At 40.3% G+C, this 15,356-nt stretch overlaps 1 protein-coding gene across 3 annotated transcripts in view; it reads left to right on the forward strand.

The window, feature by feature from the left end:
• The first annotated feature begins 7,728 nt into the window (after positions 1–7,728).
• The window catches only part of si:dkey-172j4.3 (diacylglycerol kinase eta), an 84,422-nt gene continuing 76,794 nt past the window's right edge, over positions 7,729–15,356 (forward strand). For 2 of the 3 annotated variants that reach the window (XM_058394603.1, XM_058394608.1), the window contains exons 1-2: positions 7,729–7,893; positions 8,735–8,954. In XM_058394603.1, coding sequence (XP_058250586.1) covers positions 8,802–8,954 — 153 coding nt within the window. In that variant the 5' untranslated portion in view covers positions 7,729–7,893; positions 8,735–8,801. The remainder of the gene's footprint in view (positions 7,894–8,734; positions 8,955–15,356) is intronic. The other variant, XM_058394605.1, reaches the window with a different exon arrangement.

Consider the following 15,356-nt stretch of genomic DNA (forward strand, 5'->3'; position numbering starts at 1 on the left):
TGTGAGGGACTGGCAACAGACCTGAGTCAAAGGATGAACTAGCTATAAAGTTGGAAAAGGTTGTGAATGGTGGGGGGTGGGTAGTGAAATATGATGCTTGTGAGGACTGGCCAACAAAGTGAGGTCACTGACCTTGGATTTGAGAACCACATGATCAGGAATCTCAGTTTTCACTTAGATCTTTAGGACACACTTGGCATGACTAATGGTCTTCATGATTGCACTGACCAGATCATAAAGAATTACACAGAATTCAAAGAGAGTAAATTTTGAGTATTGCAAAGCTGTTTGGGATTTCAGGGGATTGACATTAGCAGATAACAGAACATGACAGTGACCTGATTTAGTCCTTTGTAATGAATATATGGCCTGAGAAGAACCTAGCTAAAGCAGATGGAAGCATATACCCCTGATAAATGACCTTAGAGATGTACTCCTCCGCAGCCTTGTTTTTGGCATCCAACAGCTGATAGACTCTAGTGGGGTTGTGTTGGACAGTATTAAACAGTTAAATGGTCAGTGTAGAAGACTTCAGTATATTCAGTGTAATAAGCAGGGACTCAAGACTAGGGGTTTGTATTTTATGTGATACTAGAGCGACATGAAGACATGGATGGACAATGGTGCGTCAATTAATGATTTCATCTTCAATACAGGATACTGAGTCATTGCCATGGGATTGCTGAGGATTCTAGGAGTTTAAGACAAAGGTAGACTGAGACATGGCAGAAATGTTATTAAACTAGATATTTATGTTCAACTTACTGATGTTTTCCACTGCTTAGAGAAATTTTGTTGAAAACTTTGTCCTTGGAGAATTTGTATTTGGTAAGCCTATCAAAAAAAAATCCAATTATTGCGGCATCTTTCAGGATTGAAGTGGGTATATTAGAGGGCATAAGTCATAATTACAAATTTGCAAACACAAAGCACTGGTGTAGGTGTTAATTTAGCAATAAAAATTGTGCATGATTGCACTGAGGACCTGTTTCATTACATTTTATTACAAGGAATACTTAATGCCATCATGAGGGCTGTTCTATTATATGCCCATATACACACACACACTCACACACACACACACACATTATCACATCCAAATATTTACCTCTATATCTGTTTTCAGATTTCAACCTAAAGTGGGTGTGGTCTACAGGTGTGTGTTTTCTGGTCCCTCAGCCTCAGCTGCATCAGTCAAGGTCATAATTAGATATAAATAGACACGTGCATGGGACTGCTTCTAAACCCTGCTCATGTGGCTACATTCTTGTTTGGAACTACCCATGATATTCCCCATCATCTCCCATATTTGGTCACTTGCCTTATCCCCACCACACGGCAGCTCTTCATATGACATGACATATGACAGCTACCAACCGGGGAGGGTGAAGACTATGTGTGAAACCAGCCAACTGTGTTTTTCGAGTGTGTCGCTCAAAGGGCTACTCACTTAGTCACAGGGCAGTGTAGCACATTTAGAGGAAAGTGCTATCCACCCCTTTCTCCATACATGAGCTCAAAGGTACTGACAACTGACTAGTGATTTGGAGGTGAGAGAGAATATACCATCTCTATGACTGTGGGAATTAACAAGATTTAAACAGGCTATCTGAAAGCTTTTCACTTGCCCCACTTGAGAGTCTATATTTTTAATCTATGAATTAACATGTTTATTTGGTTAACAAACATATAGCCTACTTTAAAGCATCACAGCCCTGACTAGGCAGTTTCTAAGGATGAATGGAAGAACAGTGGAAATGCATGACTGCAGCACTACACATCTTTCTAAATGAACATATTGTCCCATAAGCTTCAAGTCTGACCACTTGGTCATGTCTGCATGAGAGTAAACACCACCTATTCGCATATTTCTTGTGTGTGTGTGTGTGTGTGTCAGTGGGATCCTGGTCCAAATGTAAACCTCTAGTGAACATTTTAGCCTTTTAAAACCTCTTTCCTATTCTGTATCTGTATTAGAATCTGTTTGGAACAGATCATGCGTCCGTTCTGAATAATGCACCTTCTGTTACATCAGTATTCTGTTATAGGTTCTGTTATATCAGTATTCTGTTATAGGTTCTGTTATATCAGTATTCTGTTATAGGTTCTGTTATATCAGTATTCTGTAAATGCAGCTTTGCCCTGTACATAACTGGGTTGTGTCACCACTTAGTGTGCTCTTGTCTAGCTTTGACTATCTGGGTTTCCCCTTATTTTTCACACAGGAAGCAACTAATCAATTCAGCTAACTATCACATTATTAGGCTGCTTGGGAATTGATTTTTTTTTTTATGGTTGTTGATGTTAAAAAAAAAAAAAGAAAATATTAATAATAAAATCCCAACTCTGCAGTTCTGTTGCCCTCCAGCTCCTTGCCTCTGCATGCGCGCGTGCACTGCCAGCAGCAGCAGCAGCGTGGGCTGAAGGGTGATGCCGGCGATGACGTCATCGCCGAGTGACGCTGCACGCCCGCGCAGCCGGACAGCACAGTGACTATTCATCACTTTCATCCTAGCCGTGCATAAATTGTCATTCATTCACTCATAGCTCGGTGCAATAAAGCCGCATTCATATTGTGCGACGCATGACCTAGTGACGATATTACACGCTCTGCGTGTGAAAATCACGACGCGTGCAATCGTTCCTAACCTGTTTGAGGTAATATAATGCGGTTTGAAGTAACGAGGCAACGTAAAGGCAGCATGACCGCTGGGTGGCAGCAGAGAGCTGCACGCTTACACTCCACTCTGCGGATAGAAAAGTGAGGAGGCTGAAAATCTCGCCATGCTTTTCACCAGCCACAGGTGGTATTATACAACTGAGGAATGAGTCACACACTAAGAAGTACAGTGAGCACATTAACAGGCCCTGATTTTTCTTGCTTAAAACCCATGCACATTTTAGTGACACCTGTCTGCATTCTCATGATCAAGCCTTTGAAAAGATGTGGTGTTAGATTCATGTGCAGGAAACACCAAGAGTGGAACTGAGAACCACTAACTTACTGGTCTGCCTTTTCTGAGCTTTGTTTATCTACATGCGTGGGTGTGTGGGGGTATGTTTTTATATCTTCATGCTTACCAAATGTCCCTATAAGGATAGGAACATCTGACAATTTGGATAGACAGTTTAGATCATTGTACAGATGTTCGGCTGATCCTCGTTAGGAAATACTTCAGCATTTTTGTTACCGAGATTAAGATTATGTTTAGAGTTAGGTGTAGCACAGGATTAAAAGGCTGGATTAAAATTAATTGTGTCAATGGAAGGTCCTTACAAGGATACTAAGAGAGTGTGTGTGTGTGTGTGTTGGGAGACCAGGTGAGTGAGAGTAATCGGTAAATAAATGCCATATTAAATATAGATCTGTTGGCTCAGCAGTCAATATTTCAGCTCTTGGCACACATTCTAATAAAGCACATCGACCATAAAAGCACACCGCAATTCGTTGCAATTTTTGCTCTCTTCTGGCAGAGTGGAATAATAACCGCTTAATGTCACAAAGCGAATATTGTGAAAGATCATTTGGATGGTAAAAGCCCATTGAGGTTATTAATGCGGACGATGTCTGGCAGTCCTTAATGCACCCGGATGAGTTGCAGCTTCAGCTAAGAACTCGCATTGAAAATGAGGGAAAGCATTCAAAGTGAGCTTAAAAGCCTCTGAAATGAAATGTGGAGACAGTGAGGAGCTAAAGCGTACGGCGAATCTTTCTTTCAGATTGCAGCACTGGGGCTGGCTATCACACTCAGAGTTCAGAGAAGAGCTGTGCTTCAGCACTGATCCAAATGCAGATTCGTCGACCAATTGCTACGAGAGCCAGAGGGAGAGTAAATGTACAAAATGCTCCCAGGTCAGCAGAGAAGGTCCTGATCGACTTGTGCTTCTTTTTTTTTTTTTTATAGCATTTGGTGGGTGGAGGGGGGAGGGGGTGTAGGGGAAGCGTGAGATGCCTCCAGCCATCTGCAGTTAGTGCGTCGGAGGAAGAAGGGAGGAGAGGAGAGGAGAAAGAACAACAGCCGAGCAACAGGAAAATGGAAGAAATACTGCATCCGTTCACTTGCTTGTAATGAAAAGGCCTGGGGAAAGGCAGGTGAACTTGCCAGGGCTAAATTAACACCTACTGGGCTCAATTTAGTTCTGCACAGTTAAACAGCTTCCATTTAACTCAGTGGGAGTTCATTTTGTGCTGCTGATTTTGTTCTGCAAACCTGTGGCATGAGGAAGGGCGACACAAGCTTAAAGAAGCACAAAATAATGTTTGTAAAGCATTTGTCTTCTAACAAACCAGCTGCACTGTTGTCTTCTGCCCAAACTCTTCACATTAGAGTTCATACAGGTGATCGAAAGATTCACAGCCTAGTTAAGTGGACATTTTGATCGCAATAATGCAGACCGCCATGGGTTCGTCACTGCCCTACCTTTATAAAGAAATAAAGATAGTCCACTGAAAATTGTTCTCAGTCAGATAACTATGACACAATGGCTCTGGCACAACATTTCAACAACCAAAGCTATGCAAACATTCTACAGATATAAATAACTTACATAGCTAAATCCGTAACTAATGTCATAACCAAACGATATGTAAATAAAACAGCATAGTAGCTTCGTATGAATAATAATAACATTGCAAGTTCTAAATAAGCGACGATCACAGATCCAAAGCAGGCATGTAAATAAACATAGAGATTAGCATGCACATATATGGATATGATACTATTTATCAGGTATAAATAATCTCAGAATAAATAATATGGTGTTTTTTCATACTGTACAGCCTCCACATTGTACCGGCTTGAAAACATATTGCGCTGTTGAAGTAACTGAGTAACTGGACTGCCTGCTGCTGAAGCCACTATCAGGTTTTTTATATTCCTGCTTCTGTTTTAATGTTAAATCATGATGCACACTACAGGGGTGGGATCTAAGTTATGACCTGCCCTATTTCACATTGTAAAGCCTTCGTGAAGACTTGTGTTATTTTAGTTTATTAGCATCCCTTATATAGTCCAGGTGTTAAACAGAACAAATGAACTCAGACCCACAAGTGAACCACACTCAGACCACCTCTAAAGATCCTCTCAATATAGTTGGTTTATAACTCTTGTGGTCAACTTGATTTGTGTCTTGTGAATACAGGCCGCATCATGCTTTGCTTCATGGCAAGAAAACTTGAGGCTAGCTGTCCATACAGTCATAATAATGGCAATAATAATATATTTATACGGAATGGTGAAAAAAATCTAACTACATGCTGTGTAAAGAGGGTCTGGAGGGTGAAACACCTTGATGTGGATGGGTTACACCAGCAGAAGACAATATTAGGTTCAACACCCGTCATTTTTTTTTTCTTCAACTGTCCAGTTGAAGAGTCCATCACTATGATGACCTCAGATTCCTGTTTTTGGCTTGAACCCAATGTGGTCTTCTGCTGTTGTAGCCCATCCACCTGAAGGTTTAATGTTTCGTGCATGCAAAGATGCCTTTCTGCTCACCACAGTTGTAAAGAGAGAGTATATGAGTCACTATATCCTTCCTGAACCAATCTGTTTATTTTCATCTGGCCTTGCTTCTAAACACAGTGTTTCCAACCACAAACTGTCACTTACTCAGTGTGATTTTACATCAACTCTAGGGACCCTTGTGTGCCCCAGGAGGTCAGCAGTTTCTGAAATACTATAACTAGCCTTCTGGTACCAGCAACCATACCATGGTTAGAGTCGCAAGGATCTGAGATCAAACACTCTGATGTTTGATGTGAACATTAACTGAGGTTCTTGAACTCTTGACCTTGACTGCAGATGATTGCATGCACTGGCTACATGAATGAGCAGGTGGAATTAGTGTTCCTATTAAAGTGGACAATACATACAGAGTATGTAGCGTTTGTATTTGTATGATTTTCTTTGCCAGCCACTTACATAAGAGTCACATGCAGACCTGTTTTCTGAAGCATGATGTGGTTATGATGACTTTAACAAAATTCTCTTTTCGTTTTGCTTTCTTTCTTTTTTTCCCCATTATTTCACTTCAGTTCTGCTTTTTTTATCCAACCATATCATCTGACATCACAGAAACAAATAAGTATTTGGAATGTCATTACCCATAAATCAGCTGTGTTCTGCATTCTAAAGAAGTGTTGGTGTAGAAAAACAAGTGGTCTGTGATCATTCCAAGGGTAAAGTCCAGAAAAGGAACCGAGTCTCGTTTTGAGTCCACTGTTACTGTAAACACCAAAAGCAATGAGGTAATTCCCAGATAATTCCCTTTCACGCCCACGTTTACACATCTGAGTCTGTATGTTAAGAAATATATGTGATAAAACCCAGTGAGTCGGGTGAATTATAATGCACCAGTGCTGTGTGGGTTTATCCAAGTATAAGTGCTCTGGCGTTGATATTTACTTTTACAGCATTTAGCAGACGCCCTTATCCAGACTTACATTTATCTCATTTATACAACTGCACAGTTGAGGGTTAAGGGCCTTGATTAAGGGTCCAGTGGGGCAGCTCAGTGGTCCTGGAATTTGTTCTCACTTCTGATTAGAAGTCCAACACCTTAAGCACTTTGCCCATTCAGGCTTTTTCCTGTTTACAGTTGTGCAACAGGTCTTTTTAGCACCTCACATCTCCAAAATCCTGGTTTCAATCCTGTACAGAGTTTTGTATGTTCTCCTCCCACCTCCTCAATACATATCAGTAATGAACTGGTGTCTAAACTGCAAGCATCAGTGTTTTGAATCTGATGTGTGCAGCTACCGGAAGCCAGAGAAGGGAGCACAGCATTGGGGTGGTGTAGGAGAATTTAGACAGGATGAAAACAAGTTTCACAGCTGCATTTTGGATCATTTTGGAGGTAGACCTGGCAGCAGAGAGATGACAAGAGACTGAACAAGCACCTGAGCGGCCTGTTTGGATGAAAACAGCCTAATCCTTCTGATGTCATAAAGAAGGAACCAACACGAGCGTGTCACATTAGTAATAGACTTTGATTCAATTCTTTTACTGATTTAATATCAGACCTCAGGTCATTGAGGCATGTGGCTGTGTATATTGTATAACTGCAGGAATTTTGTGCAATCACCCGAGAGTACTGCTTTAGGAACTATTGCTGATACTGAGATGAACATGTGCTGGAACTATAAACTGTTATAAGTGCAGTTTTTTTGACCAAACTATTTTGAACCAACACATTTCTGTTTAAAGTAGGTGTAACACAAACTACGACTTCGACTATGAGTAGCATGTTTTCTTTTTTGCCCACTAAACAATCTCTCATTGTGGGTAAATGGTTTAATGGGGAAGCTGCTGCTCTTATACTTCTCTATGTGGCTTTCATTGTTGTGCAGTTTTTACTTCAAGAAACGCACTCTGAGTGAAAAAAACCTTCGACCTGTCACATGTGTGGTGTGTCTATATATCACATGCCAAAGTCAGTGTGGTGTAGGTTATGAAAAACATTTATGGTGCATTATGAAGTCAATTTCACTGTGGCATGGCGAGCAAGAACGTACTTGTAGAGTATTTTCTAACAGCTTGGTGAAGCAGGTGGTGTGGAGAATAGTGACACTATTTTATGACATGCAAACACGTGGGCTAATGACTGCCATATAATAATTAACTACTGTGCATTGAAATACAAATATTCATAAGAATTTAACTTTGTAGTAACATCTCTCTCTCTCTCTCTCTCTCTCTCTCTCTCTCTCTCTACCCCTCCCATTAGTTTCAAATCCGATCCGAGGCTATGCGTACGCGCCCGCGCGCGTGCCTGTGTGTTTGTCGGAGATTTTCACATTGTCCATCAGTGCGGCCGCGCGGAGCCTCACGAGCAACCGACAACACAGAGCCGAGCGCGAGACACGGCGCGGGGGTGAAGCTGAGCACGAAGGTAAGCGTAAACCCTCTACTACCATCTGACATGCGGAACCGTGTATGACCCGCTCATTTATTGCGTTATTCAGGAAACAGCCAAAGCGCTCCAGCGACCGGCAGCCGGGCAGTGAGATGTGTACGCGCGAATTCTTGTAATCCGTTTCGGCAGTGCATGTCGTTCACATTTGTTCTACATCGAAATCTCTACCGTGGTGCACGAGCGCGCGTTTCGATAGCGATTGTGTGCGCCGGCGGAAGACGCAAAATCTCCTGCTGAGTCAGAGAGATGCTTTTAGAAAAGAACACTGGAGCCTATAGACGCGCAGGACGCGGTGTTTGTATGCATGCCAGTCGGCTAGGTGTTGTGCTGTGTGCGCGATCGCATCATGTGCCATGTGCTTATAGTGCACAGAGAAAACATTAACAGGTAGTTACGCTGGAATAATCTGTAATAACACAGCAGTTTTACAAAGCCGATGTGAACACCCACTATAACGTGCTGTTATGAATGTCTTAATAACGCAACAACCTCTATACCGTGATCAGATCACCATTCATGGCTGTCTCGTCGTGGTCATGAACAGTACTATACAGCGCGCGCTTGTGGACGCCTGTTGCTTTTAATAGATCCAATAGTGTCTTGTGTGTTCCTCTAACCAAAACCAGTCCAACACACAAAACAGAAAGGACACGTGAGACCGCAGCAGCGCGCGCCGCTCCCCCCAGGCGCTGTAGTGTGTTCTTTAATACAGGTAGTTATCTCTGCAGATTCGGACATTGCCTGGTTGTTGTTTATTTATTTGCCTTTGTCCATATGTTAAATAGTGCTTTTGTTTTTGTTTTGTTTTGTTTTGCAGAGCAGAGGACAAGGCGGTGCAGGAGGTAGAGAGTGAAGAGCCGCGTCCTCTCGGTCCGTGTGCGTCCATGGCGGCGAAACTGAACCCGAACACACTCTACGTGCGCGAGCCGGAGCGCGCCGACGCGGGAGACGAGTCATCAGACAGCGACGGGGAGCCGGAGGAGAGCTCACACAAACTCATCCGCAAAGTGTCCACCTCAGGCCAGATCCGGGCCAAGGTAGGCCACTGTGCTCCTCTTTATACTTACTGGACAGAGAGAGAGAGAGAGAGAGAGAGGAAAAGAATAGAAACCCACAATTCAGTGCTGCAGGATAATTTTCAGAAATTAAAAAACATCACGTTTTACAGTGCTTTGTGTCCTGAGGTGCAAAACACATGAGCATGGAAACAAACAAACCTTTTTTTTTTGTTGGTTAATTTGTGTGTTATTGTTGTTTTTCTCACAAGCCACAAACCGTCAACAAATATGACCACAATATCAAAAACAGTAGTAAAAAACTTACAGAACACTAGACCTTAAAATATAACCATGACCTCAAATCAAATAACTAAACGAAACACCCCACATGTCAGAAAACATAACTACTGCTTGCCCCAGATTAGTTACAGCATCAATCTGTGTCATCACAGCAGCTACAAATACATACTGAAAGATCTAAAAGAGTACGCTTTAGCATGTTTTATTCTAGTCATTTTTTCCACAGGGGAAAAAAAATATATTAGATATGCTGCCACTTATAAGCGTTTCAATAATGAGGCCAGTGAGAAACGAGCATGTGACCGAAAATTTTTACTTATCAGACACACTAGTGGTGTGTTATTTTATTTCCTGTTTTCGTTTGGTTGTTTTGCATTTCGGTGTTTTACTTTTCGATCATTTTTTGTGATATGCATTTAGCACAAAACGAGCTCTTCTGCGCTTCCGTATTGTATAACGTGCCACGAGTCTAGTTTTAAGCTCAAATGACTACAGAACAGCTCACCAACATCCAAGGCTGTGTGAGGTATAAATAAGAAACATGTTCTCAGGAAACATTGATTTTAGCATAAAATCATTATTTAAGTTAGGGGGGATAGTTAGTGTTTTGAAATGACTTGCTTCATTCATTTATATTCACACTACTTCGAGGGCAGAGAGGTGATTCAGGGGTCATTTAAATATATAAATGATTCATTTATGGAAAATAATAAGTGGAAGAACAACATGTCTGCATCATGCATCACTACCCACAACATGCAAAAGAGAGCAAAGCACAGTCCTGGGTTATTTCTATAATTAAAAGTTTGCAGTGTTGAGTTGAAAATATCAGTTACTTTGCATGTCGTAGCAGTTGTAGTAGTAGGTCAGATTCCTAAAAGTAATTGAACTGCTTCATCCTGTGCTTTGTCTTCAATTTTTCTTAGACACCCACAATTCTCAATAAACACCAACATCATTTTAAAACACTCGAAAACAGGAAACATTTTTTGTTTAGCAAGCAAAACCCCCACTTCCAAACGAGAGAGAAAGAAAAACAACTGTAGTATGTAGCGTGTGTGAGTCAAGAAAGATTAAATATAAGCATGACTTTAACATGTCAGGCATTTTGGACAAAATGCATCCATCTCTGTTTTCTTTGTTTTTTTGTTTTTTTTCATGTTTAAGATCACTTGTGCATTTATTTCATCCAAAAAAAAAAGTCCAGCTTTGAGAGCAGACACTCAACACTAGCTTGTGTAAGATCCATTTCCTTTCACCGCTGTGTTTATTCTTCCCCGAATGGAACATGATCCACAGACGGATGAGAGCTAGCGTTGTAGTTAAGGTGGCAATATGATACATATTGATCCAGAAGATGCACATATCAATACCTGGCCTGCTGAAAGCAGCTCGCGTCTGTGTGCTGTGTCATTATCACTGCAGGTCAGTGTTTGTCTGAGAGTCATTAGATGAGCAATTAAGCTGCACATGATATCAGATATGAAGCCGGGTGTGCAAACTGTGTTAATTAGCCTCGCGGTAATGAGGGAAATAGTTCTGTTCACAAGCAGCACTCACGCTGGAGACAGCGCTTTCAAGCGCTTCTTTCATTATATGCTCTGTCCCAAAAGTCTCCATAAACAGGGAGAAGAACCTTTTTTTTTAAAAAAGCAAAATGTAACTTGATTTAGAAAACATCTACATGATTGCTATTTCTTGGTAGACACACACAGAGTCGTCTCTTCCAACGTTGGCTCCCAGTTTGGTGACAGTGTTGTGTGTGATGTGCTTGAAAGTTCATCATAACATATATATATATATATATATATATATATATATATATATATCAGTTTCTTGATCAGCCATGAGAACAATTTCAAAACGTTTTTTGTTGTTGTTGTTGTTGTTGTTGTTGTCAAAGGCGTTTTTAAAGAACAAAATATGTATAATATGCATGAAATATGACATTTTTATGAGACATTTTAATAAAAAGTTCAAACTGTGTGTATTGGAGACTTATGGGACACTTTAGAGCTTTTACACTTGAGCTACTTCTCCTGGGTCAGTGTATAAAACCCGGTAAATTGAATCGTGGGATTTCTTATTCAGTGTTTCCCACTGCTCATACTTCACCAGGGGTTAACATTAAAATCTGTGTATTAATAATCTGACGCTTCACACTGTACATTCCCAAACCCTGGGAATTCAGCAGCCATGATTGGATAAATACAGCACACAGCCGCTTTAAATAACGGCTTATCCCGCATCAGTGAGAAAATAATATTGCAGCATAAATCCTCATTGGCTGTTTTAAAGCCTCTTGAGATGCAAGAAACTTTGACATTATTTTGAAAAGCTTTCCCTCAAATGCTGCATCTGTTTACACAACACACATGGTTTCTGTGATTGTATACAGCACATACACTGTTCCTGATTTCTGATTGGTTGTCTGTTGCTAAGCATCTAGCTGTAACATTTTAACACTGCGTCATTTTAGGCGATGAAAGTTTGCCACCATTATGCAGTAAAAAAAAAAAGTGCTGCTAACTCTGACTGGAAGCATGGTTTCATAATTCCGGGTACAAGTGTGAAATGTTCCCCTACTCGAGGTTAAAACGGGGTTTAGAATGATGATAACTCAGGGGTTAAGTGCATTTGTGAAACATCTTCCTGTAGCTTTAGTGATGCACTGCACTTCTTTTGCTGGTAATCAATATTCCCATGTCTGTGTTTGTCTGCGCTGTCAGAAACACTCAACACTGGTTCCGGGAAAGGAACAAATCTGTCCTAATCCACCTGCATATGTATCTTTATAATTAGCATCAACTTCTTTTGCATTCAGGAATCAGTTTCTAACACGATTCTGACTTGACTTTTTTAGTTTCATTGATGTTGGTCTGTATGTTCAAACTGGTAAACAATTTTCCACATTTCCTACAATCCTACAAGTACCCACTGATAATAGCATCAGTAGGATTTAGCCTTTGGTTTGTCTCTGCGTAATGAGAGCAGTGCAGCAGAGCTTTAGTTCTGTAATCCATCCAGCTTTCTCAGACAGTTCAGGGTCCAAAGCTTCATGCTATTATCACCGTCAACAGCGTCGGGATCTAGCCAAGCTGAGTCTGTGGTGTATAGCTGTACTGCATTCTGCTTAAAACAAATGAAGACATTAAACATGACTGGAAATTGGTCCATGAGCAAAAAAGCTCATGTGCTTGGAGGAGCTTGCAATTTTACAAATTTGTCCACAGATTTAGGTGAAGACATGGCACACCTTCAGCCAAGCCCTCTTCACTCATCAGACATGAGTATGGCTACCATAGAAAGTAATAACATAGGTGTCTTCACTGGAAGGAGTTTAAATGAAAAATCCTACCCTTGCAATTTTACCCCTCACATTTCTAGCATTTGGCAGACGCCCGGTTCCAGAGTGACTTTACATACTTCTAACTTTACACAACGGAGCAGCTCAGGGTTAGGGGACTTGCTCAAGGACTCAGGGAAACACAGATCCATTCTGATCCACAGGTCAACATCCTAAATATTGAGCCACCACTCCCCCTTACAACTAATTCAAGTAGTTTTCCTCAAAATAAAAAGCACAAAAATCTTCACAGGTTGCTTCACAAATTTTGGAAAAAGCTGCAGTCTTGGTCGCAAAATCTGGGAGTCTGAATAAATGCCATTGTAACTGCCCTTTAACTTCTCACTGTAGTAATGACAATACAGCACCCATTAATTATCACCATTATCACTACATAAATCATAATTATTTCAGTATAAACATATTTCATCTTTTGTACCTTTAGTTAGACCTTACATACTTAAATAAAACTTATTTAAAGTACATAACTGGTCCATTGCTGTATTTTTAAAGGTATCTTAGCAAAGAACCTCTGACCTTTAAAGTACTTATTGTTCACTAATCAGAAAACAATATTTGAGATTTTAACACTTAAGGACCAAATTAAGCAGACTGAGCAGAAATCCACTTGTTTGACCCACAATGAGCTTATTAAAATCACGTAAGATCAAGAAAATGAATATCTGTACTAGATTCCTCCCCAGTATTGTGAATTCAGGTAAATTGTAAATAAATAGTTACATTAAATATGGAGGTAATATTAAAGTACAAATACTTAAATAATCTATTTCATGCATTTTTATCCAATTATACTGCACTGCCAGCTAGGTATTTAGCACACACTGTTATCCGAGTGTGCAAACAGTTAAAGGTTCAGTGAAAGATAATACAAGATACAAGAATCCAAGCTGGTGATATAGTATATTGTAGATAAGCATCGCTTCTATTTTCACACGTTTCCTGTTGTGACGTGAAAACAGTCAACTTTTTTCTTTTTTTTTTTAAAGTTAGCACCTAGAAGGGCTATTATTAGCACATCAGACACACGTTTCTTTCAGTGCTTTCTGTGTTTCAAGTATTGATTAAACTCCAGCTGCACTGTGTCCAACCTACAGGCAGCTACAGTGAAGATTACAGAACACGTTGCCCTCTGCATTGAAGACAGCGTGTCTATCTGTAGTTTTCCTTTGAACCTTTCTGGCATTCCTTTCCTTGGTGTCAGAAGACCTTTCACCTTTGACCCTCATCAGATCACAAGAATTGCGGGCTGTTACGAAACTGCGAGAGCTCTGTTTTACCCAGGATGTGAACTCTGTGCTTCTGTAATGTGACGTATCGTCTGAGCTACATGAATCAAGGAGTTGGACTACTGTCTGCTGATTAGAAGGTTGTGAGTTTAAACCCCAGGACCTCCAAAGCAAGGCACTTGAGCAAGGCCCTTAAGCCTCAATAGCTCAGTGGTATAAATGAGATAAGTGTAAATGTGCTGTAAATGTTGAGGGAGGCAGGATGTAGAATTTAATCCTGAGTATGCTTTTTAAATCATACCAATATTACTGTGCAATACGATTATTATGAGAAGACCTTTTCATGATTGCTTAATTCATACACTCTTTTTTAAATGGGTTCTTTGTCCAGGTGCATGGTTCCATGAAGAACCTTTAACATCCATGGAACGTTTCCATTGTGCAAAAGATTCTTTGTAGTGGAAAACGTTTCTTTAGACTATAAAAGTTGTGTAGTGGTATTAGGAAAAGGGGTTCTTTTTACAGGAAGGTTCTTTGTGGAACCAAAAATGATTCTTTTATGCCGTCACTATGAAAACAGTCCAGGATGGAAGTGTTCACACATGTACAGTAGGGTCCTAAAGTCTGAGACAACTGTAAAAATCTTAATTGTTTTTAAAATAAAAAACTGGAAATAAACAGAAGAGATTCAAGAGTTTATTGGTCATGTACTGAGTTATATTCCATGTAGAACTACATTAAAGAAACTAAATAAGAAATGAAAATGAATCATAAAGTTTCACCCAAACTTGAGTTCCCGGCAGCTCGAGTGCACACTATCATTAGTCAACAAAGGGACGAACCAAAACACTCTACTAAACTCTAAAAAACTCTAGTAAATATTTCAAAGAGTCTACGTTTCACTTCAATTTTTGTCAACAGTATAATTTCGTAATTAAAATCGTTGTATTAAATTAGAAATGAATGCAAAATAGTAGTATTTTCGCTAGCGCTCTCAGACTTTTGCACTTCTCTGTGTGTACCTGTGTTTAGTTGGGGGTTTTTATAATTGCACTGCACTCGTCTTAGTCTGTTCTTACACCGAGGGTCATTAACCACTTGACAGAGCCTAGAGTTAAGCGGCGAAACTTGTGTGGAAGTTACAGACAGTCAGAAAGTCTGATTCTGATATTCCTCACTGTGACCACAAGAGTCTAAATTACTTGTAAATAATCACCGACGAAACAGCGGATAAAAATGATTCTGTATGAATCCATCGGGGGGGGGCTACCAGAATAAATGTGCTAGCATGGCTAAACCACATTGTCTCTCAATGCTAAAAAAAAAAGTGAATTTTTGCGTTCTGTTTACTGTGTGTGTTTTTCGGGAGGAAGCATGGCAGGAATCCATTCAAGCGTGACAGACTTGAAAAATAGAAATCGCAAATGCAGCTGTCTGTCAGCTTGGAAGTGTGTGTGTGAGAAGTCATTGTGTCTTTCTGGCAATATTTTGCTCTAAATTGTTCGTATTATGTTAACCAGAAGAATTCTAATGCCTTCACTCTAAAGC

The sequence above is a fragment of the Hemibagrus wyckioides genome, linkage group LG07 (assembly GCF_019097595.1).
Source record: "Hemibagrus wyckioides isolate EC202008001 linkage group LG07, SWU_Hwy_1.0, whole genome shotgun sequence".
Taxonomy (NCBI): Eukaryota; Metazoa; Chordata; class Actinopteri; order Siluriformes; family Bagridae; genus Hemibagrus; species Hemibagrus wyckioides.